The sequence below is a fragment of the Panulirus ornatus genome, chromosome 10, assembly GCF_036320965.1.
Source record: "Panulirus ornatus isolate Po-2019 chromosome 10, ASM3632096v1, whole genome shotgun sequence".
Lineage (NCBI taxonomy): Eukaryota > Metazoa > Arthropoda > Malacostraca > Decapoda > Palinuridae > Panulirus > Panulirus ornatus.
Window position 1 is genome coordinate 7755001 of NC_092233.1, and position 27639 is coordinate 7782639.

General features: G+C 51.0%; 2 protein-coding genes across 12 annotated transcripts in view; one reads left to right on the forward strand and one right to left on the reverse strand.

Moving 5' to 3' along the window:
• LOC139750769 (uncharacterized) overlaps positions 1–27639 on the reverse strand; it is a 284624-nt gene that overhangs the window by 44123 nt on the left and 212862 nt on the right. For 7 of the 11 annotated variants that reach the window (XR_011713215.1, XR_011713217.1, XR_011713220.1 and 4 more), the window contains one exon: positions 22816–22886. Coding sequence is in view for 5 of the 11 variants with exons in the window: in XM_071665494.1 (XP_071521595.1) it covers positions 22816–22886 (71 nt within the window). In the remaining 6 variants the exon portion in view is untranslated. Of the gene's footprint in view, positions 1–15685; positions 16033–22815; positions 22887–27639 lie in introns of those variants that run through there. The other 4 variants (XM_071665493.1, XM_071665491.1, XM_071665496.1 and 1 more) reach the window with 3 other exon arrangements.
• LOC139750768 (cyclin-dependent kinase 5 activator 1-like) overlaps positions 773–27639 on the forward strand; it is a 134375-nt gene continuing 107508 nt past the window's right edge. Inside the window, exon 1 of the mRNA XM_071665490.1 lies at positions 773–2148. Within this exon, the coding sequence (XP_071521591.1) occupies positions 1318–2148 (831 nt within the window). The 5' untranslated portion in view covers positions 773–1317. The remainder of the gene's footprint in view (positions 2149–27639) is intronic.

Sequence of the window (27639 nt, forward strand, 5' to 3'; positions counted from 1 at the left end):
GAAGGTAAACCCTCCCTATCGATCTCCATAACCCACGGGGAACTAGTACAATTAACGGGACGCTTTTTGACCCGCGTTTATCACGAAACAAAAGGGCCCATTCTCGTGTTGATATTGCCAATTTATTGGAACATTAGGTTGGGTTGCGTTTTAAAAACCCCGGAACACAAGCGCGACAAAAAAAAAACCCCCGTATTCATGACGGCACCGAATGAATATATCTTTTTTCTTTCTTTTTCTTTTCCAGTGACCATCGCGAGCGGCAGGACTCTGGACGGGAGGGGAGAGGGAGGGGGAATCGTTCGCGGAGGGTTGCCAGTTTCCCCTCGCGAGGGGAGGAAACAGTCCCACCCCCCTCACCATCACATTGCGGTATATACTGGGAGGATATTTATATATATACGGTATACTCGTATGGTATACCGGAGCCCAGGCGTAAGAGGGTATATATATCTCACGCATTCGTAAAAGGGGGAGTGGGGGGAGGGGAGGGGAGGGGAATTCGAAGCCCCGGATTCGCCGGTCCGGCAACCTACTGCAATCCCCCCCCCCCCCCCCCCCCGGGAATCGATTCCGAGCCATGACGTCACCAGTAGCCATGGCAACCCCAGACCCGGGGGTCACCCGTCCTCACCTCCTCCTCCTCCTCCTCCTCCTCCTCAACCCTAAACCTACCCACCCTCCTCCCCTCCCACTCCGATGACGTTTCCGCGCGTCGGCCAATGGGAGCGCTCGATGACCTGTCGGAGGAACGAGCTCTAGAATATGATTGGGCGGACGATATTCCCAGTCTTGAAGGCTGTATATGGAAGTTGTGGTGGCGGCGGTGGTGGCCTGGAAGAGCCCGTGAGAGCCGTACTGGTGGAATGTGCTGCGGCAGACCAGGACTTGTGCTAGTGTAAACACACACGAGACCCCCCGCTCAGGCTCGCTTCTCTGGCCTGGCGTCGACACACACACAACCCGGGGGGAGGAAACAAAAAAGGATCTTGCGGCGACAGAGACACCCACCGCGCACTGGAAACCTACCATGGAACTGGCGGTGGGGGAGTGAGGGCGGGAACAGAAACGACAGTATTCCAGTGTTGACTGTGGCGGCCATCTTGAGCTGGTGAGGGCCAGAGCAACCATGGCCTGGAGGTGGTGGTAGGGGAGGCCAGCAGATACACAGAGAGGAGAGTGTGAGAGTGAGAGTGAGTGAGAGTGTGTGAGAGAGTGTGTGCGTGTGTGTCTGTTGTCTGTCTGTGGCGGCCGTGGTGTAAAGTCGGCAAGGTGGAGACTCCAGGAATCATCTCGTCCCTGTCCAAAGTGTTCAGTATGGGGACGGTGCTCAGTTTCAGCCCCAGGGAGCAGAAACCCTACTACGGCGACTACACCCTTAACAACCACAACTACGAGACGCTGAACAATGTGCGCAACAAGGAGAAGGTGGTCAACAATGAGAACGCCAACATCCTCAACGAGAAGAACGCCCTCGAGAGGAACTTTAAGAAGCATTCGTTATTCATCAACGCGCTCAGCTGGAAGCGCTTCTCCAACACGAGCAAGAAGAAGCTGGACAACAAGAACAAGAACTTGACGCTGCGCCAGCCGCTGGACAACATCCATCCCTTCATCGACAACAACAAGAACATCCAGAAGGCGCTCTCCTGCTACAACATCCGGCCCAGTTCCATGGGCCACCTGGACCTGGTGCGAGTCAACAACAACAACGCCCACACGCCCACCGAGAAGCTGCCACCCAAAGCCACCTTAACCTCGGCTCCCTCCACGCACACCCATGACCTCCGGAGCGCCCTGGTCCCGGCGAGGCCGCTCCCCCACCACCAACACCAACACCACAAGGGACAGCAGCAGCAGCAGCAGCAGCAGCAACAACAACAGCACCCGCACCAACTTGGCCCGGTGCTGGCGCCCTCACTCTCCACCACCAGCAGCGCCAGCAGCGGGGGGCCCTCGTCCGTCACCACCCCGACGGGCGTGAGTCCCACCAAGAAGACAGTCATCCAGGCCTCCACTTCGGAGCTGCTCAAGTGCCTGGGGCTCTACCTCCACCGCACCTGCTCCCGCCTGAGGGACTTCCAGGCCGGAGACGCCGTCATGTGGCTCAGGACCGTCGACCGGTCCCTCCTTCTGCAGGGCTGGCAGGTAGGTCCTCCCGCTCGTTCAGTAACCTCACACCTCCCTTACAGCACCTCCTACGCTCGGTGTAACGAGCACGTCGGAGAGGGGGGGTGGGGAAACGATCGTTAGGATGTGGTCCCCTGGTAACAAGGGAGAGACCCTATTTTAAACCCTGTGTTTTCCGTGAACAACATGACCACAGAGGAAGGAAGGGAGACCTTTGTATGATTGTAGTGGCAGCAGAGGGCGCTGCCGGCGCCGCACGGGTGATGTGCCAGGCTCTGATGGCTCGTTTCTCTCTCCCGCCGTGTTGCTGGGTGACACATCCCAACCCCCTAGCCTCCTCTAAGAACCTCCCCAAACCACCTCTATAGACCTCCCCAAAGAGACCTCCCTCCCGTGCCATCGTGGTGGGTGTTGCTGGGTGACACGTCTCAACCCCCCAGCCTCCCCTAAGAACCTCCCCAAACCACCTCTATAGACCTCCCCAAAGAGACCTCCCTCCCGTGCCATCGTGGTGGGTGTTGCTGGGTGATACGTCCCTCCCATACGTACTTTCCAGCTCCTCCTCCTCCTCCTCCTCCTCCTCCTCCTCCTCCTCTCTCTCTCCCTACCAAAGCCTTGTGGTGGGTGTTGCTGGGTGACACTTCCTTCTCCCAACCCTTCTGTATAACACCCACCTCCACCTCGAAACCCCCCGCACCCCCACACCAATCCAGTAAGCACCGCCACGCTCAGCTGCACAAAAGCCGAGGCGTCAGCTCCTGTAGCAGCGGCAGGAGCGAGCAGGAGGAGGAGGAGGAGGAGAGGCGGCGGCGCCAGTGCTCCTCCATTATTAAATTAAGGGGGGGAAACACACGCTGGTCCCTCGCCCCTGACGCCAGGGGCGGGGCCAGGGGGGGGGTTAACAAGGGCTGGCAGGGCAGGGGACGAGTCTGGGAGCAACACCCGGCATGTTGGGACGGCCTGGGACGCCACCCAGCAGGGGGAGACGAGGGGATAGGGTAGGGGTCGTCGTCGAAGTCTGGGAGGACCTTGCAAAGGAAAAGGGAGGGGAGGAGGAGGAGGAGGAGATCTGTCTGGAAGAGAACGCATGGGTGGGGGGTCGTCCGGGGAGAAGACCCTGTAGGGGAAGGGGAGGGGAGGGGACGGGATCCTCCATAGGGGAGGGGGGAGGGGGTGGTGTCGTCTGGCCAAGGAAGCGTCTGGTGGTGGGGGGGGGGAAGTCAAAGTGTGTGTGTGTGTGTGTGTGTGTGTGTGTGTGTGTGTGTGTGTGTGTGTGTGTGTGTGTGTTTGTGTGTGTGTGTGTGTGTGTGTGTTTGTGTGTGTGTGTTTGTGTGTGTGTCAGACCCTGAACGCTCGTTCTTAAGTCTGCAAATCCCCTACGTTTTCTTTCTCCTCTCGACTTAACGTGTGTGTATTCCATGTTCTATCCCTCAACCTCAGTATATCCCAGGACCTCTACCCCAGCCTCAACCTCAGTATATCCCAGGACCTCTACCCCAGCCTCAACCTCAGTATATCCCAGGACCTCTACCCCAGCCTCAACCTCAGTATACCCCAGGACCTCTACCCAGCCTCAACCTCAGTATACCCCAGGACCTCTACCCCAGCCTCAACCTCAGTATATCCCAGGACCTCTACCCCAGCCTCAACCTCAGTATATCCCACGACCTCTTCCCCAGCCTCAACCTCAGTATACCCCAGGACCTCTACCCAGCCTCAACCTCAGTATATCCCAGGACCTCTACCCCAGCCTCAACCTCAGTATATCCCAGGACCTCCTTCCCCAGCCTTAACCTCAGTATATCCCAGGATCTCCCAGGCCTCAACCTCAGTATATCCCAGGACCTCTACCCCCAGCCTTAACCTCAGTATATCCCAGGACCTCTCCCCCAGCCTTAACCTCAGTATATCCCAGGACCTCTACCCCCAGCCTTAACCTCAGTATATCCCACGACCTACCCCAGCTCTAACCTCAGTATATCCCAGGACCTCTCCCCCAGCCTTAACCTCAGTATATCCCAGGATCTCTCCCAGCCTTAACCTCAGTATATCCCAGGATCTCCCAGGCCTCAACCTCAGTATATCCCAGGACCTCTACCCCAGCCTCAACCTCAGTATATCCCAGGACCTCTACCCCAGCCTCAACCTCAGTATACCCCAGGACCTCTACCCAGCCTCAACCTCAGTATACCCCAGGACCTCTACCCCAGCCTCAACCTCAGTATATCCCAGGACCTCTACCCCAGCCTCAACCTCAGTATATCCCACGACCTCTTCCCCAGCCTCAACCTCAGTATACCCCAGGACCTCTACCCAGCGTCAACCTCAGTATATCCCAGGACCTCTACCCCAGCCTCAACCTCAGTATATCCCAGCCCCCGGCCTCCCCCCATCTTCCCCAACCCCACCGCCCCACAATAACGTCTACAGATATAACCCGTAAACATAATGTTTACAAGAACTGTTTACAAGATATTATTTTTTTTTTGAACACCTCGTAACTTGCAGACGACATGCAGACATGCCATGTTTTCCTCGAAACCAATTCGTATGAAGCAAGACACAGCCGAGGGAGAGGCGCTCGCTCACTGAGGAAGGAGAGAGAGAGAGAGAGAGAGAGAGAGAGAGAGAGAGAGTAATGTGAGCTTCCGTGGCGTATGAGTTGGCGCTGGTGACCATGAATCACACGAGGGGGAGCAGCGCCGCCCTCCGCCTCTCCCCAACTAGGGTTCGAACCCTAGCCTAGCCTAGCGTCTTCGATTCGTGATATTCACTGGTTAATGCCTGCCCGGTCGCCAGCGACGCACCGACCACTCAGCATACAGGACGCCCTAGTGATGGGTCTACCAGGTCAACCCCAAGGTATGACGCCCTAGTGAAGCCCTAGTGATGGATCTACCAGGTCACTCACCCAAGGTGTGACGCCCTAGTGATGGATCTACCAGGTCAACCCCAAGGTTTGACGCCCTAGTGATGGGTCTACCAGGTCAACCCAAGGTGGGACGCCCTAGTGATGGATCTACCAGGTCACTCACCCAAGGTGTGACACCCTAGTGATGGATCAAACAGGTCAACCCCAAGGTTTGACGCCCTAGTGATGGATCTACCAGGTCAACCCCAAGGTTTGACGCCCTAGTGATGGGTCTACCAGGTCAACCCAAGGTATGACGCCCTAGTGATGGATCTACCAGGTCACTCACCCAAGGTGTGACGCCCTAGTGATGGATCTACCAGGTCACTCACCCAAGGTGTGACGCCCTAGTGATGGATCTACCAGGTCAACCCCAAGGTTTGACGACCTAGTGATGGATCTACCAGATCAACCCCAAGGTTTGACGCCCTAGTCATGGATCTACCAGGTCAACCCCAAGACCTGAGTCATCTGATCTTACGCGTGGTCCAAACGACTTACTTCGAATGAGGCCGAGTGCTCGTTCTGCGACAGGGGTCGTTAACGCACGGAACGACCCGTCAAGCAGAGAGAGAGAGGGGGGTTGAAAGCAAGACTATCTATAAGTTCAAGAACAAGCTTGATCAACACGTCGCTTCAAAGTCTATGACTTTCCTTATAGTGTGGCCTTCAGAGTGGAATAACATACAGGTGGCTTGTGTTTCCTCCGAATTCTCTGTATGTCTTCGACCTCTACACCTTCACCAACCCCCGACCAGTGTGTGGGTGTCTGATGAGAGCTTCCATCATCACACACAGCCTCGGGGGAAAAAGAGGAGACGACCCCACTACTGCCAGGTCCCAGGAGACCCAGGTCTCAGGTCTGTCGGCGAGAGAGTTTGAAATTTCGCTCTGAATTCGGACGGTCGCAAAGAGAACGGAGGCCTTGTGACGACGGTCACCTACGGTACATCCACGACCTTTTACCGATCACCGATCCACTACTGCCACAGTCGGGCTCGGACGGCCACAACGGGTCATCTGTACACACACACACACACACACACACACACACACACACAGACACACAGACACACGCCAGGATTAAGACTTCGACGGTGTAAGGGAGACAAAACACATTAACGACTGGACTCTACGTAGCAAACCTCTCTCCAATTGCAACCGTTGGCTCTCCCTTACGAAGTATATTTCTTGACATTTCATCCCTAAAGCTTTATCCAGGAATAACGTCTTTTTTTTATTTTCGATTCAACTTCTTTATTATTATTTTTTGGTTAGGTATGATAGTACGTTGTACGCCGTAAGCACACTTTCCCTCGGCTTCAGTATGCAAGTGTGGGGTACAAAAGCTTCAGAGTGACGCTCTGTGTCGGCGGGAATGTGTGTGTGTGTGTGTGTGTGTGTGTGTGTGTGTGTGTGTGTGTGTGTGTGTGTGTGTGTGTGTGTGTGTGTGTGTGTGTGTGAGTCACCAGTCGATGGTCCGCGGGACTCACAACCTCACGATCTCTGCTCACATTCTGAGACCTTACTACATGGCGGGCCTGAGGTGGCTCATGGCCCGCCGTGGAGAGGACAGGAGAAGACACCAGACCAACAGCTAACTCAGAACATGGATGGCCCGCCGTGGAGAGGACAGGAGAAGACACCAGACCAACAGCTAACTGAGAACATGGATGGCCCGCCGTGGAGAGGACAGGAGAAGACACCAGACCAACAGCTAACTCAGAACATGGATGGCCCGCCGTGGAGAGGACAGGAGAAGACACCAGACCAACAGCTAACTGAGAACATGGATGGCCCGCCGTGGAGAGGACAGGAGAAGACACCAGACCAACAGCTAACTGAGAACATGGCTGATATTCACCGCTGACTGCTGTCGGAGCCTAGGAGCTGGTGTGGCTGAGGGAGTGTAGTCGCTACTGAACACTGGCGTGTCTGATCCTTAGGCTGATACTTACACTAAGGATGACGCATGACAGAAGCTGTCAGACGTCAGGCCAAAGAGCTGTGTGATCTTCCCTCCCTCAAGCAGACTCTGCCATAACCCCCTCCACACCTGCTCCAACACTCAGGTCCTCCCTCGAACGTCCACGTAAACAGTGAGAGCAAAGAGGAGGAAGATTATGAAGACGTCACTCCCCCAAGACTCGGTACGGAGCTCACGCCCTCAGCGGGTGGGGAAAGGAAGGGTTCCACAGATAGACTGGAGCGTGGTGCTCACGCCCTCTGAGACGCACGCATGATGAACGGGTCTTCTCTCCCTCAGCTGCTGTGGATTTCAAACACAGACACACAGGACTGGGACGGACAGGGATTAAAGCTAATTCCCTAGGACGTCTACTATCCTGGGAGCCAGGCCATGCCAACCCACCACCTGCCCGGCACTGCTGGGACGTGGCGTGGCTGCCTCACTCCTCCTGAAGTATAGAGAGGAGGATAACTGGTGGGTGGGAGTCGTGTGTGGAGGGAGAGGAGAGACGACCCACCACGAACCAGGAGGAGCACCTCCCTGCCTGCCTGGCCAGGCTCGTGGGGGTGAGAGGCACACCTCCTTAGCCGGTGCAACCACGGCTCCTCACTCCCTCACCTCTCTCTCTCTCTCTCTCTCTCTCTCTCTCTCTCTCTCTCCCATCCTCTGGCGTCAGACTGACGCAGCAGGCTCCTGTCTATGGCGTCAGACTCACACTAGGCTCCTGTCTATGGTGTCACACTCACACTAGGCTCCTGTCTACGGTGTCAGACTCACACTAGGCTCCTGTCTATGGTGTCAGACTCACACTAGGCTCCTGTCTATGGTGTCAGACTCACACTAGGCTCCTGTCTATGGCGTCAGACTCACACTAGGCTCCTGTCTATGGTGTCACACTCACACTAGGCTCCTGTCTATGGTGTCACACTCACACTAGGCTCCTGTCTATGGTGTCAGACTCACACTAGGCTCCTGTCTATGGAGTCAGACTCACACTAAGCTCCTGTCTATGGTGTCAGACTCACACTAGGCTCCTGTCTATGGTGTCAGACTCACACTAGGCTCCTGTCTATGGTGTCAGACTCACACTAGCTCCTGTCTATGGTGTCAGACTCACACTAGGCTCCTGTCTACGGTGTCAGACTCACACTAAGCTCCTGTCTATGGTGTCACACTCACACTAGGCTCCTGTCTATGGTGTCAGACTCACACTAGCTCCTGTCTATGGTGTCAGACTCACACTAGGCTCCTGTCTACGGTGTCAGACTCACACTAGGCTCCTGTCTATGGTGTCAGACTCACACTAGGCTCCTGTCTACGGTGTCAGACTCACACTAGGCTCCTGTCTATGGAGTCAGACTCACACTAAGCTCCTGTCTATGGTGTCAGACTCACACTAAGCTCCTGTCTATGGTGTCAGACTCACACTAGGCTCCTGTCTATGGAGTCAGACTCACACTAAGCTCCTGTCTATGGTGTCAGACTCACACTAGGCTCCTGTCTACGGTGTCAGACTCACACTAGGCTCCTGTCTATGGAGTCAGACTCACACTAAGCTCCTGTCTATGGTGTCACACTCACACTAGGCTCCTGTCTATGGTGTCAGACTCACACTAGGCTCCTGTCTATGGTGTCACACTCACACTAGGCTCCTGTCTATGGTGTCAGACTCACACTAGGCTCCTGTCTATGGAGTCAGACTCACACTAAGCTCCTGTCTATGGTGTCACACTCACACTAGGCTCCTGTCTACGGTGTCAGACTCACACTAGGCTCCTGTCTATGGTGTCAGACTCACACTAGGCTCCTGTCTACGGTGTCAGACTCACACTAGGCTCCTGTCTACGGTGTCAGACTCACACTAGCTCCTGTCTATGGTGTCACACTCACACTAGGCTCCTGTCTATGGTGTCACACTCACACTAGGCTCCTGTCTATGGTGTCAGACTCACACTAAGCTCCTGTCTATGGTGTCAGACTCACACTAGCTCCTGTCTATGGTGTCACACTCACACTAGGCTCCTGTCTACGGTGTCAGACTCACACTAAGCTCCTGTCTATGGTGTCAGACTCACACTAGGCTCCTGTCTATGGTGTCACACTCACACTAGGCTCCTGTCTACGGTGTCAGACTCACACTAAGCTCCTGTCTATGGTGTCAGACTCACACTAGCTCCTGTCTATGGTGTCACACTCACACTAGGCTCCTGTCTATGGTGTCACACTCACACTAGGCTCCTGTCTACGGTGTCAGACTCACACTAGGCTCCTGTCTATGGTGTCAGACTCACACTAAGCTCCTGTCTATGGTGTCACACTCACACTAGGCTCCTGTCTATGGAGTCAGACTCACACTAGGCTCCTGTCTATGGTGTCAGACTCACACTAGGCTCCTGTCTACGGTGTCAGACTCACACTAGCTCCTGTCTATGGTGTCAGACTCACACTAGCTCCTGTCTATGGTGTCAGACTCACACTAGCTCCTGTCTATGGTGTCAGACTCACACTAGGCTCCTGTCTACGGTGTCAGACTCACACTAGGCTCCTGTCTACGGTGTCAGACTCACACTAGGCTCCTGTCTATGGTGTCAGACTCACACTAAGCTCCTGTCTATGGTGTCAGACTCACACTAAGCTCCTGTCTATGGTGTCAGACTCACACTAAGCTCCTGTCTATGGTGTCAGACTCACACTAAGCTCCTGTCTATGGTGTCACACTCACACTAGGCTCCTGTCTACGGTGTCAGACTCACACTAAGCTCCTGTCTATGGTGTCAGACTCACACTAAGCTCCTGTCTATGGTGTCAGACTCACACTAGGCTCCTGTCTACGGTGTCAGACTCACACTAGGCTCCTGTCTACGGTGTCAGACTCACACTAAGCTCCTGTCTATGGTGTCAGACTCACACTAGGCTCCTGTCTATGGTGTCAGACTCACACTAGCTCCTGTCTATGGTGTCACACTCACACTAGGCTCCTGTCTATGGTGTCAGACTCACACTAAGCTCCTGTCTATGGTGTCAGACTCACACTAGCTCCTGTCTATGGTGTCACACTCACACTAGGCTCCTGTCTACGGTGTCAGACTCACACTAAGCTCCTGTCTATGGTGTCACACTCACACTAGGCTCCTGTCTACGGTGTCAGACTCACACTAAGCTCCTGTCTATGGTGTCAGACTCACACTAGCTCCTGTCTATGGTGTCAGACTCACACTAAGCTCCTGTCTATGGTGTCACACTCACACTAGGCTCCTGTCTATGGTGTCACACTCACACTAGGCTCCTGTCTACGGTGTCAGACTCACACTAGCTCCTGTCTATGGTGTCAGACTCACACTAGCTCCTGTCTATGGTGTCAGACTCACACTAGCTCCTGTCTATGGTGTCAGACTCACACTAAGCTCCTGTCTATGGTGTCAGACTCACACTAAGCTCCTGTCTATGGTGTCAGACTCACACTAAGCTCCTGTCTATGGTGTCAGACTCACACTAGCTCCTGTCTATGGTGTCAGACTCACACTAAGCTCCTGTCTATGGTGTCACACTCACACTAGGCTCCTGTCTACGGTGTCAGACTCACACTAGGCTCCTGTCTATGGCGTCAGACTCACACTAAGCTCCTGTCTATGGTGTCAGACTCACACTAAGCTCCTGTCTATGGTGTCAGACTCACACTAAGCTCCTGTCTATGGTGTCAGACTCACACTAGGCTCCTGTCTACGGTGTCAGACTCACACTAGGCTCCTGTCTATGGTGTCAGACTCACACTAGGCTCCTGTCTATGGTGTCAGACTCACACTAAGCTCCTGTCTATGGTGTCACACTCACACTAGGCTCCTGTCTATGGTGTCAGACTCACACTAAGCTCCTGTCTATGGTGTCAGACTCACACTAGGCTCCTGTCTATGGTGTCACACTCACACTAGGCTCCTGTCTACGGTGTCAGACTCACACTAGGCTCCTGTCTATGGTGTCAGACTCACACTAAGCTCCTGTCTATGGTGTCAGACTCACACTAGCTCCTGTCTATGGTGTCACACTCACACTAGGCTCCTGTCTATGGTGTCAGACTCACACTAAGCTCCTGTCTATGGTGTCAGACTCACACTAAGCTCCTGTCTATGGTGTCACACTCACACTAGGCTCCTGTCTATGGAGTCAGACTCACACTAGGCTCCTGTCTATGGTGTCAGACTCACACTAAGCTCCTGTCTATGGTGTCAGACTCACACTAGCTCCTGTCTATGGTGTCAGACTCACACTAGGCTCCTGTCTATGGTGTCAGACTCACACTAAGCTCCTGTCTATGGTGTCAGACTCACACTAAGCTCAAACAAGGGACACATTGTCTCCTCTGTGTATTCCTTGCCTCTGCAACGCTCCCAGAAGCAGGGCAGGCCTTTAAAAAAAAAAAAAAAAAACTCACGTGCCAATCACCCTGCAACTTGATCGAACTGTACATTCAATAAGGCCAGGTACCAATTTGATGTTCCTCGAGTTAAGACTTCGAATTTAAATATGGAAATCATTGGTCATGACGGATGAACGTGTGATTAAGACTCTGTAAGACTGAATAAGAACCAGAGCTCACCAGAGAAGTAAGGGACAGGCCTGCACTGGTTCGCTAGACATTAATAGTTTTATTGATCGATTTTCTAAATATAGTTTATTGATCGTAGTGAGTTTGTGGGTCTTGCTTCCGTCCTTCTCCACAGCAAGGTCGCCGGTCGTAACTCCTCTACTGCAAAAAAAAAAAACCCCACCTTAGAACTTCACATTCACAGATTTACTCTAGTTATCATCTCAGTTATACAACACCTGCTTTAAGAAGGTGTTCCAAACTTCATGAATTAATCAGCTTATTGTATCTCTCTATGAATACCTGGCTGCTGTCATCCGGAACCACTGAATACATGTAGATTCCTTGTCCAAACTGATACTTTCTTCTTTTTCCTTCCCTTGAGGTACTCGATCTTTCTCCCGAACCCCATCTTCCTGTCTCATACAAAGCGGTACTACTCATTAGCTTCCATTCTTTAGCCGTTTATGAAACCTCTTCCTTGCTCCGGTCCCAGTCTTGAAGTCTGGAAGTCAAGCTACGCCGTCCATGGCCTTAGAGAAGTTCTTTTGCTTCTTGTGGTTCATCATGTTGTACTTCATATTGCTTACTAACTTCAGCACGGTCTTCATCAAGCACCGCAACGTCTGTGTTTCCGGAGGACCGTGTCCACAGGCAATGGTCTCTCGAGGGGTCTTAGCCACTGTCGATCAATCTAAGCCAGCGCTGTACGTAGTAGGTCTGCGCGAGACTCGTGGCGACTTAACGCGTTGTGTGTTCATTGAGGACGTCTCCCTGGAGACACTGACTGACCTATCGCTCGGTGTGTGTGTGTGTGTGTGTGTGTGTGTGTGTGTCTCTCTACCACCCACGTCCACCACCGCGTCTCTCACTGACTGAAAACCCGTCATGTAGACTGGCAGCCACACTCCTCTGAGACCATCCTGCACCGCTGCCATCATCATCATTCCATCAGTCTCCACGTTTTGTCCCGGGTCATAAAATCCCTCAAGAATGGCAGAGTCTCAGTACGACTCAGCACACACACATTTAGTATGACATCCTCTCACCTAGATGACCCAACTGTTAATAACATAATGATAAATGAATTATCATGACTGTGTTGCTTTCAATAAAAAATTGGGATAACGGAATTAAAAGGGGGTAGGGATAACGGAATTAGAAGGGGGTGGGGATAAGGGAATTAGAAGAGGCAGGGATAATGGAATTAGAAGAGGGGGCAGCGGAATTCAAAGTTCTCTCTAGTTTTACAATGGCATGACTTCCCCCGTCAGTAAATTTCATGGCACCGACAGACACTGAGGAAGGATGACCCCCAAAAAATCACTGAATAGCTGGCGACTGATCCACTGCGACTTATTTATTCAGATCGACAACGAACGCAGACTTTGGCTACGCCGTTGGGTAACCACGTCGCCAAAGGGGGGAGATATCATAATACGTTGTGCTTCACCACACGTCTCTCGGGCTGACACTAAGCCGTTCGTGTTAATGACATCGTCAGACAAATCATATGCGGAGATCACCCTCGGCTTCTGACGGTTCTAATGACCCAGAACACGAGCTGTCAAGCGGCCAAGTGTAGAAGTCTGAAATCTATGGATGACGTCAACGGTTATGGAAGCAAACACCGCCGGTGCCAGAGTGTCACCTTGCAGTACACCCCCCCCCACTTCATCCTTAACCATGCTGCGTCCTCTGTACGCCACTGTCCATCATCTGAATGGGTATTACGTGCACGCGTCGTGGGCGACACAGGACGCGCTTGATCGGCTGAACAGAACGCTGTCCACAGAGGAGATAGCAATGTCCACCACGAGTAAAGCAAAAAAGACGGGAGTCTCTCCACTCCCTTAGAATCAGTAACATTTAAGGTTGTCATGAAACACATGACCTAGTTACTGTTACTAGTTAGTTACTTGTTACTGGTTAGCCACTGCCATGATCAGGATTTTGATCCAAAGTGCATATACTCAACAGCCGTGGAAGAATGAAAAAAAGGTATTGACTGCTTATAACATTTGGCTTCTCGTGTCGCCACAACATAGCAGAACTTCAAAACTACAACAACCACATCAACAACACGCACGAGTCCCGATACTTTCGCTTGTGGAACACCAAGCCGGTGGTGAAGTAACTGAGCCATTTCATCAGCTGCTTGTGGAACACCAAGCTAGTGGTTAAAATAACTGAGCCATTTAATCAGTTATCGTTAACTCATTTACAGGCTAGTTATTCTTTTTAAATGAGTTGCCCACCAGCCATCAAGCACCCACCAGAGGGGAACGGGGTCTGGACGTGGGGAAGGGGGGAAGAGGAGTAAAAAAGTGCCAAATATATACACCAGGTCGTGAGATCCACCACCCGCCCGACCCCTCCCTAACGACGGAGGTGAACCCTCATCGACGACCCGGGACGGATTATCCCAGCGGCCCAGCTCGGGTTCCACCTCGTTAGCAGCCACGGCTTTGCGAGGCGAGGCCCCACGGACGCCACTGGGGCCCCCTTGGTCAGGCACAAAGGTGAGGTCACGCAGGGTCGCTGTCGCAACGATATAGCGTCGCGGCACGGGAGAAGGTCAGCCCAAAAAGAAAAACCCTTCGACAGTCTTCGACTCTCTCTCTCTCTCCCTCTCTCTCTCTCTCTCTCTCTCTCTCTCTCTCTCTCTCTCTCTCTCTCTCTCTCTCTCTCTCTCGTGACGGAGTTTCGACCTGAGGGACGGAACGCATCCCTCGTACATCCGCGACAGACGGACGGACACGGACGTGTCTAACGTCACGTCCCGCTCTGGGTAACTGGTTCTACATCAGGGCAGGGTTCTTAGGAGAGGGAAAAATGAAATGGATTAATTCTTACGAACTTTTAGGTGTCATATCTTGGTGCTGATAGCATTATCTATGGCTTATGGTACAGTGTACGTGACAAATAACGCACTCTCACCGAACTCTCACAACACACCCTTCCCCAACACTAACAACGCACCCTTTCTGAACACTAAGAACGCGCCCTTTTTGAACACTAACAACGCACCCTTCCCCAACACTAACAACACACCCTTCCCCAACACTAACAACGCACCCTTTCTGAACACTAACAACGCACCCTTCCCCAACACTAACAACACACCCTTCCCCAACACTAACAACGCACCCTTCCCCAACACTAACAACGCACCCTTCCCCAACACCGCTCGCTCAGCCCTGCTTTCTACCAATTTGATTAATCGTATCAATTTTCCTCTCTAACAATCCCTCTATTCCCTTCACCCGTCGAGGAACTTCACCCCTTGCGCAACGACCTTTCCGACCCTGGAGGACCACGGCACGACACTGAACGTACGGTGGCCTGAAACGCTAAGGCTGCAGGCCTCAGGTCCTGCCAGGGGTAGCTCACGGATCGTCCGTGCTCTGTCGTACTCAAGATGGCAACCATGACGCTCGTCCTGGAACTTCCAGCGCTGTCTCTTGGAAGATCATTCGCTGGTAGATACGTGTTTATAACTAGAGCTATAGTGATGACGTATCCTGACTGACCCCTACACCCCTAAGCTGTAAGGTGCAGAAGGAACGTGAGGTCATCCTTGAACGTGAGGTCACCCTTGAGGGAATATGGATGTTTGTCACACATCATCCATCCCCCCTTTCCCCAAACCCTGCCTGGCAACACTGGCGACCCAGGGGGGCTTCTGTCCCCTCCCTCACCCTCCTCCTCTTCCTCCTCCAGCCCCCTCCAACCCTGCCTGGCAACACTGGCGGCCCATCCAGTCCAGTCTGGTCTGTGGCTACGGCTGGGGGCTGGGAAGGGGGCGACGCCTCCCCTCAGGGTCAGACCTCCTCGGAAATTATATTCACCGTGAGGAAAAGAAACCCACATTGTGTGTGTTCCAGGCTCCAGGCTACAATTCCAAGGGCCGTCCACGTGTGTGTGTGTGTGTGTGTGTGTGTGTGTGTGTGTGTGTGTGTGTGTAGTGAAGGAGCTCGAGTGTTGTGGGTCTTCGACTCTTAACTTTACCCTTGCTTTCATACCGACCTCTAAAAGTCCCGGTGCTACACACACACACACACACACACACACACACACACACACACACACACACACACTCACTTCCCCGTTCCTTTCCTTGTTCCCCGTGTCCAGAGTGAGGGGTAGAGGGGAGGCGTCCTTCCTCAGCACCTGCACCCACCCACACCCACACACACACACACACAGGAGGGCAATGTGAACATCGCCAGAGCCTCGTCGGCGCACTGAATGTGGCCATCACGTTTCTTCTTACATTGCTTCCCTCCAGTGCGAGCAGATCGAAGGCTTCCCTCCTCTCTTTGTGGTTTCTTCCGCTTAGTCCTGGCTTCATCCTCCCTACGTTCCGCTGGACCTTCTCCAGCACCTCTATAGGCTGCCAGAAGGGTAAGGGAGACCCCAGTTTGGCGAGACAGGTTCCTGTTGGAGTCAAATGTACAGGTTTATGTATTTAATGGCGATGCTGCTACTGCAGCAGCAGCCAGGCGCCCATACAATGACCTCTCTCACTACCCTCCTCATGTGATCTTCGGGTGATAAAGTCAGCGCGACATCGACTCAAGTTCCTGTCAGAGAATATCTTATGACCGCTTTCTACCAGGGTGTTTAGTATCTGTGTGTTACGAGGAGTGTTTCACACTAGTATTGTCCCGTCTCCTAACCTTGTATATGTGTGTGTGTGTGTGTGTGTGTGTGTGTGTGTGTAAGGAACCGCCACACTCGCTGGAAGTAATCAGTGGACGACCCCTGAGGCGTGAGCGACCAGACAGGTGGGCGCGGGAGAGGAGGAGAGGAGGCACAGTGGAGAGAGAGAGAGAGAGAGAGAGAGAGAGAGAGAGAGAGAGAGAGAGAGAGAGAGAGAGAGAGTCTGGCGAACCTGGTGTTGGCCTCACCTGGGCAGGTGTGGCGCCTCAGGGTGAGGGAGGCGTGGCGCCTCAGGGTGAGGGAGGCGTGGCGCCTCAGGGTGAGGGAGATGTGGTGCTTCAAGGTGAGGGAGGGGTGGAGCCTCGGGGTGAAGGAGGCCTGGTGCCTCAGGGTGAGGGAGGCCTGGTGCTTCAGGGTGAGGGAAGCGTACTGCCTCAGGGTGAAGGAGGCGTGGGGTGAGGTAGACGTGGGGCCTTAGGGTGAGGGAGGCGTGGCACTTCTATAAGAGAGATCACATGGGAAGGCCACACACAACAGGGTAGCTAGCTGATGGTGTACACCGAGATCAACTGAGGGAGGACAGCAACAGTAAGGTCCACTTCTTCACTATACACAGATGGAGGAGGCAGGTTAGTGAAGGCGAAGGGCACCTCACACACACACCCAAGCCTCTCCCTCAGGCACAGCAACAACAGCCAGGCAGAGGAATGGCCATTAGCAGCGCCCTGCACGGCAGAGAATATACTGACACGAACAGTTTTGTTGGACACGATGAATGAACGACACAGACTGATTTTATTACAGCTGCCGAGCACTCTGGAAAAAGACTTCAGTCGCTCATATATATATATATATATATATATATATATATATATATATATATATATATATATATATATATATATATATATATATTCCAATGAGTCCACGGGGAAAATGAAACACGAAAAGTCCCAAGTGCACTTTCGTGTAATAATCACATCATCAGGGGAGACACAAGAGAGGAATATAACAGTCACGAATATCTTGATCACGCGCAAAATTGTGATCCTTTCCAATATATATATATATATATATATATATATATATATATATATATATATATATATATATATATTTTTTTTTTTTTTTTTTTCCATACTATTCGCCATTTCCCGCATTAGCGAGGTAGCGTTGAGAACAGAGGACTGGGCCCTTGAGGGAATATCCTCACCTGGGCCCCTTCTCTGTTCCCTCTTTTGGAAAATTAAAAAAAAAGTGAGAAGGGAGGATTTCCAGCCCCCCGCGCCCTCCCCTTTTAGTCGCCTTCTACGACACGCAGGGAATACGTGGGAAGTATTCTTTCTCCCCTAATAATAATAATAATAATAATAATAATAATAATAATAATAATAATATTGTCACTTTAGAAAAGACTTATCATGACGTATTAATCTTTTTTAATCAACTGATGATTAATCATGAGGCTGGTGGTCTGTTCTGGATCTCTGTAACTCTACGGTTCCCTTCAGTCTAATTTCATACTATCTATTCATTGTCACAATCGCCTCGTCTTACGGGAAGATATTATCATGGGTCATGTTGCAGGAATCATCAGTATTTTGAGAACTGTCGTTTGATATATCACCCCTCCCTCCTTCCTGTGTTTCGGCTACCTTCGTTAAAGGGATATGATGTTCAACATAATTTTGTGAGTCCCATTTCATAAGGTTCATTTCTAAGGGACTTTGGTTTTTGTTGCTCCTCCTTGTATTCGTTCTAACGTTCAGTGGACCAGATCGAGGAGCGGTCTATGAATGGTGCACTTACTACGGCGCCACAAAGAAAATGAATTCTGTGGCTTTTGTTTCACAGTTATTATACTGTTAATTAGGAATGCTAACTTTGCTTTATCTTTTGCTACTAAGAAATGCTAAGTGTACTATAACTATAACTCTAAGGTCTTCTTAGTGTTGTACTTCTGACAGCAGCTTACCAAAGGCAAGTGTGAGGGATGAGGAAGAAGTATGAATGCAGTTAGAAGTATGGGGGATGAGGGAGAAGTGTGAGTGGAGGTCAGGAGATGTACGAGGGATGAGGGGAAATGTATAAGGGGTATTAGAGGAGTTAGTGTGAAGTATGAGGGATGAGGGAAAAGTACTATGGGGTTAGGGTAGAAGGGGAAGGTACGAACATAGTGAAGGAGAGAGTATGAGGGATAAATGAGAAGGATGAGGGAATGAGGAAGAGGCATGAAGGGTTAGACATGAGTGCTTGATGGTTTATGAAGGGAAATGGCCCCAGGGCAAGAGAGAGAGAGAGAGAGAGAGAGAGAGAGAGAGAGAGAGAGAGAGAGAGAGAGAGAGAGAGAGAGTAATGGAGTAATGAGGGATGTCAAGTGGCGAGCCTCACACCTCACAAAATGGAGGCGCCGATCAACAGCCTCGCCCCAGCATGACCTCCTCGTCCGCTGTGTTTACGTCCTTATTGATCACACTCCCATGTGGGGAGGGAGGCGTGACGTCACCCGGGATGTCAAGGCCACTTCCGGATTTTCCCTCCTTTACCACGACATCCTCGTACTGTTGGAGGATGTCAGCCTTGACGTCATCATCTCGTGCTGCTGGAGGATGTCAGCCTGGACGTCATCTCGTGTTGTTGGAGGATGTCAGTCTGGACGTCATCTCGTGCTGCTGGAGGATGTCAGAATTACGTCATCATCTCGTGCTGTTGGAGGATGTCAGCCCTGACGTCATCTGCTGCTGTTGGAGGATGTCAGAATTACGTCATCATCTCGTGCTGCTGGAGGATGTCAGCCTGGACGTCATCATATCGTGCTGCTGGAGGATGTCAGCCTGGACGTCATCTGCTGCTGCTGGAGGATGTCAGCCTGGACGTCATCTGCTGCTGCTGGAGGATGTCAGCCTGGACGTCATCATCTGCTGCTGTTGGAGGATGTCAGAATGACGTCATCATCTCGTGCTGCTGGAGGATGTCAGCCTGGACGTCATCTGCTGCTGTTGGAGGATGTCAGCCCTAACGTCATCTGCTGCTGCTGGAGGATGTCAGCCTTGACGTCATCATCTCGTGCTGTTGGAGGATGTCAGAATGATGTCATCATCTCGTGCTGCTGTAGGATGTCAGCCCTGACGTCATCATCTCGTGCTGCTGTAGGATGTCAGCCCTGACGTCATCATCTCGTGCTGCTGTAGGATGTCAGCATGGACGTCATCCCTCCTGGGAGACGTGTGAAGACCCCCTGGTGGAGACGTGATGGTCTGTGCTGGTAACCGACGTGGTCTCTGGAGTGGTCTGTTGGTCGTCTTGGTGCCACAGACCTCTGCAGGCGGAGTGTCATGGCCGGGCCACACTCTACGGCCAGGGATCCACCTCATCCTATTCTCCGTCTACTTCCTATCTACCTCTTAGTACAATCTACTTAGGGATCCACCTCATCCTATTCTCCGTCTACTTCCTATCTACCTCTTAGTACAATCTACTTAGGGATCCACCTCATCCTTTTCTCTGTCTACTTCCTATCTACCTCTTAGTATATTCCTATCTACCTCTTAGTACAATCTATTTAAGGATTCACCTCATCCTATTCTCTGTCTACTTCCTATCTACCTCTTAGTACAATCTATTTAAGGATTCACCTCATCCTATTCTCTGTCTACTTCCTATCTACCTCTTAGTATATTCCTATCTACCTCTCAGTACAATCTACTTAGGGATCCACCTCATCCTATTCTCCGTCTACTTCCTATCTACCTCTTAGTGCAATCTACTGAAGTTTCCTATTCTCTTTTCTCGTCTCTTTCTTGCCTCATTCTCCTCATAGACCTTCTCCTCTCCTTCGTTTCCCCCCACATGAGGATCGCCTCCTCCTTTCCCCCTCACACACCACACCACACCACACCACACCACACCACACCACACCACTTCCCTTCAACCCGGGCGACATCGCCTCCCTACTGTACCCTGTGGGGTGGAGTAACGCCCCCCAGCTCTGCCCAGGGGCACTGCAATGCCATGCCAAAGTGGGTCGTGAGTGGAGGTGTTGTGGCTAACTTGTGGGTTGGGGGAAATCGACCCACCCACACCCACCCACACCCACCCACCCACTCACCCACCCTCGTACCACCACCATGGGAGAGCCTCCTGCCATGCCCACCATTTCATGGTGGCCATGACTCATGGGTAAGACCATGCACCATTGGCAGGCAGTCCTGACGACGTAGTCCAGGGGGGTGGGTGGGGGGGAGGAGGGGTCGAGGTCACAGAGGCCACCGGGGAGGGCTGGTCCTGGTGGAGGAGTGGGGAGGTGAGGTCAGGTAAGTGGGGAGGAGTTACTGTACACTTCGCGTTTGCGGCTCGTCTTGGCTGCTGGTGCGTGCGTGCGTGCGTGTGTGTGTGTGTGTGTGTGTGTGTGTGTGTGTGTGTGTGTGTGTGTGTGGACTGTCGCTGTCGAGGGTACGACCCTTGAGCACGACGGTACGATCCTTGAACAACGACGATACAACCCTTGGGCAAGACGGTACGATCCTTATGCAAGACGGAGCCAGCTTTGAGCACGACGGTACTGACACGAAGGCACGACCCTTGAGCACGACGGTACGACCCTCGAGCACGACGGCGCGACCTTTGAGCACGACGGTACGACCCTTGAGCACAACGGTGCGATCCTTCAGCACGACGGTACGACCCTCGAACACGACGGTACGACCCTCGAGCACGACGGTGCGATCCTTGAGCACGACGGCGCGACCCTTGAGCACGACGGTGCGACCCTCGAGCACGACGGTACGACCCTAGGACCAGACGGTGCAACCCTGGAGTGCGACACCCTGAAGGAAGGGCCAGTTCATAAGACGAAGGGGCATCAGTTCGGAAGCCACACCGCCAGCGCTTGAAGGGTCGTGCTTGTGCGTGGTGGAGGAGGTGACGTGTGGCGGTTGGCCCGGCCACGCCAGCCAGCTATGTGGCCGGCCGCTGAGCCACGCCGCCATGAGCTAGGTCCTCAGCGCGAGCCGTACCGCATAACGGTAACCGATATGCTACACCTATGATCGATGGTCAGCCCCTTCTTAAACACATCTCCACTCCCCCCGGTGTGGTGACGCACGCACCCGCGCGATATTAACATATATATCCCTGGGACATTAACATATATGTATCCCTGGGACATTAACATATATATCCCTGGGACATTAACATGTATATATATACATATATCCCTTACCGACAACTTCCTTTGACTTCCAACTGTCTTGAGTGAATGCATCGGCCGTTGGCAAACACGCAACACAACCACCGGGTCCTAACGAGGGTAATTGGTGACAGATCATTGAGGCAGGGATTCAAACTGTCTCAAATTCTAAAGCAGTAATGACGACGCTCTCACATCAATATCTAACTGGGGTATCAATAGTTTTTGAGTGACATGTCTGGAGTAAAGGATTGTCAGACATGTGACCCTTAAGTAAGTTTTAAGAACAGCGAGGGAGAAGGATAATTACAGGGAGAGAGAAAGACTAGCACAGCGAGGGAGAATGATTACGTCCAGCGAGGGAGAAAGATTACGTCCAGCGAGGGAGAATGATTACGTACAACGAGGGAGAAAGATCACGCACAGCGAGGGAGAAAGATTACGTCCAGCGAGGGAGAATGATTACGTACAACGAGGGAGAAAGATCACGTACAACGAGGGAGAATGATTACGAAAAGCGAGGGAGAGAGAGCAAACCCACGTACGGCATGCTCTAATATATTCAGTCGAAAACGAAACCTGACGTACGACTTCAGTACACTGGTCATTATCTGTTTACGTGAATAACTTTACAAGGGGGGCCTGGAAACCTGTCTTTTTTTTTTTACATAATGTCTATGTTGCTCAAGTCTGGTGCAAAGATCATAACCAGCAAATCTCATATGAATCATATGACAACTTTCTGTAAATCTCATGTGAATCATATTACAATTTTTGTAAGGTATTCTGTAAACTCAGCCTGCAGAATATTCTCATGAGTTTTTGACTTATTCTTAGCAGCATTGGTGGTGCTGAAGGCTACGTTCACACCCGAGGCTTTGATTGGGTGGGGGAACTAAGGTAAAAGTATCACTAAAGGGCAGAAATAAAACATTCTTGATATCATGAGAAGGCTTGGGGATAACTAGATAAAATGACTTCTCTGCCATGTGACCAGAAACAGCATATGTCCTCCTGCCATACATACACTGACTGTACTGTGGATTCTACCTTAATTCTTTTTATATTCACCCCTGAAGATGTAATACACGAAAGCGCTCGGGACTTCACGTTTTTCATTTTTTCACTGTGGTTATCACCAAATACTTAGATCCCACATGTCACCGAGACTGCATATATATATATATATATATATATATATATATATATATATATATATATATATATATATATATATATATATATATATACATATATATATACATATATATATATATATATATATATATATATATATATATATATATATATATATATATATATATATATATATATATATATATTTCAGTCAAACGTGCAGACTCTCTAACCTGCTTGTATGACGGCGTGTGGACGTGCGATGGGCTGGCTGGCATCTCTCCTTCTTGTCCCGTATTGATTTCTGCCCAAACAAGACAAGGAAGGAAGTTAGTGACCCTTACTGACACTAGGAGGGGTAGGATATAAAGCCATCCTGGCATACTCGTTTCATAATGAGGAGGTAGTGTATGCACACCCTCGGGTTGAGCAGCCAGGCTGTCTTTGACCTGAGTCTATGACTGTCAGGTCAAAGCTCATTCCATCATACTCAAGGGTCATACGTTTGTGTTCAATGTTGGATATCGCTACTGATGCATGGCACCAGTTCATCAATAATGATCAAAGGTATGCAATTAACTACTGTGGTCCAAAGACACATATTACAAATATGATGATATGTAGGTACACATTTATACACACAAAACAGACACAGAGTACAAAGGAAGTACAGAGTTTAATCTATACATAAATATACGGAAATATGTGCAAATGTCAAGCAATTTTTAGGTGTTCTGTTCATCGACGTGCCCCTGTCTACAGCCATGAATATAGCATTGGACAACCTACCGTCAGGATAAAGATGTATGTAAATAGACAGAGACAAGCTACCGTCAGGATAAAGATGTATGTAAACAGACAGAGACAAACATATAAACAGACGCAGGAGCAAAGGTACCTGTAAACTCACAGACACTAGTGTATATAAAGATATAAACACAGCCACATATAAATGAAGATCAAGATTTATATGAAAACGAGACATCGGCAAATGTGGGTCTGGTGTTCCCTAAGGAAGGCGTGTGTGTCCTCGGGTTTGTTATGGACAGGGGAAAAAAATAACTCTATAATGTACTAACTTTACCAACCATGTCAACACTCACATTGCCCTCAAAGGACCATGTCTCTCTCTCTGTCTCTCTGACCACGACAAATACCTTGTGTATCCTAGGGAGATCTAGTCACCTATCATGCCGGGACGCCACGAGAAGCGGAAGTCGTTATATATATAAAAAAGCAACAAAAACATAGACTAGGGGATTATGAGACCTGCTCGTCGCTCAACAACTTTCAACTTGTCCTTTTTTCATCACCATTGTGCTGGCGTGTATCATCATTACCACGGCCGATCTACCTTTCATCTCTTTGGCGGGAAGGGTCAGGGAGCCGTACCTCAAAAACTATTCCCAACTACAGCACACCGCCATGACCTGTTTGATTACCTAGCAGTGCCAACGCGCCAACAACATGACGTGGGTAATTCAAAAAACAGTTGGGCGGGACGTCAATAACTTCCCGAGCCACCACCACACGCCAACCATATCACTCCCGTTGTATAGCATTTGTTTCTCCGTAACAACATATTTCTAGAGTACCCCTTGTCCGGCCATATGAGTGCCAAAGGGTAGTCTATCGTACTCAGGGGTCGTACCGTCGTGCTCAAAGGTCGTAGCGCCGTGATCAAAGGTCGTATCGTCGTGCTCAGAGGCCGTACCGTCGTGCTCAGAGGCCGTACCGTCGTGCTCAGAGGTCGTACTGTCGTGCTCAGAGGTCGTACCGTCGTGCTCAAAGGTCGTACCGTCGTGCTCAGAGGTTGTATCGTCATGCACAAAGGTCGTACCGTCGTGCTCAAAGGCCGTACCGTCGTGCTCAAGGGTCGTACCCTCGTACATTTGGGTCTCGTGCCGTTGTGTTCATGAAGATAAATAACCACTAGTTGTTCGTAACTCCAAACTACCCTCCATCAGGAACTACATGAGAACCCCACAAGCAGTAACTACCCCAGTAACTCCTGCCTGCCATTTACTTACACATCAAATAAACCATTTTATCAGTTCCCATCATGGCACACCAGCTTCCCCATCCATAATATTCACAAACATCAATAATTCTAACATCTAAATTGTCTGTAACAAAAACTATCACTATAAATTCGTCAATAATATCTTAATTTTCCTACTAACCTCTTGTGGCAGTTCAAACTGAAATTAACTAAGACACATCCACAATTCAAACCCCTTCATTTTCCCATACAATCAATAAAGTATATCAATATCCTACTAAATATCGTACGTCACCAAATCATCCTCTCTTTACCGAGGACACTTATCGTACATCACCACCCACCCAAGTTCCGTACTACATCCGAAATGACCATCATCGTACACTGGCAACAACTTCTGAGCGACATCAACCAGAGGCAGTTATCGTACCTCACCGCCCCCCTTTCGGTTACTCGTGAACCATTACCATGGTTCACAAAGCCTAGAGAGAGAGCGTACGTGGTCATGGAATTGTCCCTAACTCCTGAGTAAGGTGTTAAGAGAACTCTAGGCTGATGGGCGTCACTTACCGTTGACGACTTTAATAATGACCTTGGCATTGATTAGGCCTATAAAACAGCCCCAACCCCTCACCACCACCTACCTGGCCAGACACCACTTGAAGCCTAGCTTTAGAGGACCATGTTTACATACGGTAAACAATCAAGTCTGTACAGCAGCGCTGTCGTGAGAGGAAGGTGATGTACTTCTTGCCATTATTCTTCCATTATTCTTGCTCCAGATTTCATCTCTTTGCCGCCTAATAAATAAACTCGTATATTTTCTTTTTCTTTCTCTCTTTTTCTTTCGTTTGTATTATCCCTGGCGCTGCGCGGAAGGCAGCCTCGACGGTGCAAGAGCCCACTAAAAGGGAGTCCCCGGGATTGTGTAATGAATAACACTGTACTGTTCCAATCCCCAACACCGTATGTTCCAATCCCCAACACCGTATGGTCCAATCCCCAACACCGTATGTTCCAATCCCCAACACCGTATGGTCCAATCCCCAACACCGTATGTTCCAATCCCCAACACCGTATGGTCCAATCCCCAACACCGTATGGTCCAATCCCCAACACTGTACTGGACCAATCCCCAACACTGTACTGGTCCAATCCCCAACACCGTATGGTCCAATCCCCAACACTGTACTGGACTAATCCCCACACTGTACTGGTCGAATCCCCAAAACTGTACTGGTCCAATCCCCAACACTGTACTGGTCCAATCCCCAACACTGTAATGGTCCAATCCCCAACAACACTGTACTGGCCCAATCCCCAACACTGTACTGGTCCAATCCCCAACACTGTACTGGTCCAATCCCCAACACTGTAATGGTCCAATCCCCAACAACACTGTACTGGCCCAATCCCCAACACTGTACTGGCCCAATCCCCAACACTGTGCTGGTCCAATCCCCGACAACACTGTGCTAGTCCAATCCCCAACACTGTGCTGGTCCAATCCCAAAACCGTACTGGTCCACTCCCCTAAAATGTATCGGTTCACTCACGACATTGTGCTGGTCCACCCCCACAACGTACCGGTCCACTCCCCTACAATACACAGATCCACTCTTCCACAATGTACCGGTTCACTGGCCCCCCCACACTGTACCGGTCCAACCCCCACAAGGTTCCACAGAGTACAATAACTTTAGTCCTAAGTAACGTATCATCACTTAACAATTTTCATTCGGGATGAATAATTTTTTCCTGTAATTTCCAGAACGCGTAAAATGTAAAGAAAAACTCGGGGGAGAAATTTTCAACACCGCCAAATTAAAAGAAAAAAAACTTGAAGAAATTAATCTAATTAGAAAATACAAAAATTCCGGTAATTAAATTTAGGTGCCGGGGGGGAAGGGGAAAAAATATAATAGTTCTGGTAATTAAGAATAATTAATAACTTTATAACACAGTTGTTCATAAAGGAAGCAAATTAAGATGATTAAGCCAGGGGGTGAGGTGCTTACTGATGTATTGCTCCTGGGGTTCTGCTACTGGGGCTGGTGAGGACTGGGGTTCTGCTACTGGGGCTGGTGAGGACTGGGGTTCTGCTACTGGGGCTGGTGAGGACTGGGGTTCTGCTACTAGGGCTGGTGAGGACTGGGGTTCTGCTACTGGGGCTGGTGAGGACTGGGGTTCTGCTACTAGGGCTGGTGAGGACTGGGGTTCTGCTACTAGGGCTGGTGAGGACTGGGGTTCTGCTACTAGGGCTGGTGAGGACTGGGGTTTTGCTGGTGGTGGTGGTGATGGCTGGGGGTTCTGCTGGTGGTGGTGGTAATGGCTGGGGGTTCTGTTGGTGGTGGTGGTGAGGACTGGGGTTCTGCTGTTGGTGTTGGTGACGGCTGGGGTTCTAATGGCGGTGCTGGTGAACGATTGGCCTCAGACCAGGACCAAGTCAGCCACAAGTCTGGGAGAAATGATAGTGGGGAGGAGGGGGATGTATGGCCCTCACGCCCGGGCACCACAGTGAACTCGCTAGAGACAGAACCATCGCCCGAAGCAAGGCAGTCGTCTGCCACATGGAAAATGAAAAAAAAAATATATAATTTTCGACAGTCTGTCAACACTAGTGAAGTGCCAATATTGGCGACCAGAATGGGGGAGCAGGAGGAGGTGGAGGAGGAGGACGAGGAAGAGGAGGAGGAGGAGGAGGAGGAGGAGGAGGAGGAGGAGATGATAGAAGACTCTTTGGCACGAGACGTCAGATGAACCACTCGTGGTGGACAGTGTTGAGGTGAGGGACCGACGATCCACAGCGTGTGGTCGTGACACCTTGTGGTATGATGCGTCGAGTGGATATGATCAACTTGCTCTGGCTTATGGACGGAGGACAGGACGACCGCGTCGTCCCCCCTATACCACGCCGCCGTGTCGGTGAGGGGAGGTGGTGACCCAGCGCTGCCCTCCGGCGGTGGGAAGGTGATGTCTCCCCAAGCCTAAAGGGCCTCGCTGAGCCCAAAGACCTAACTGAGCCCAAAGACCACCCTGAGCCCAAAGACCTCGC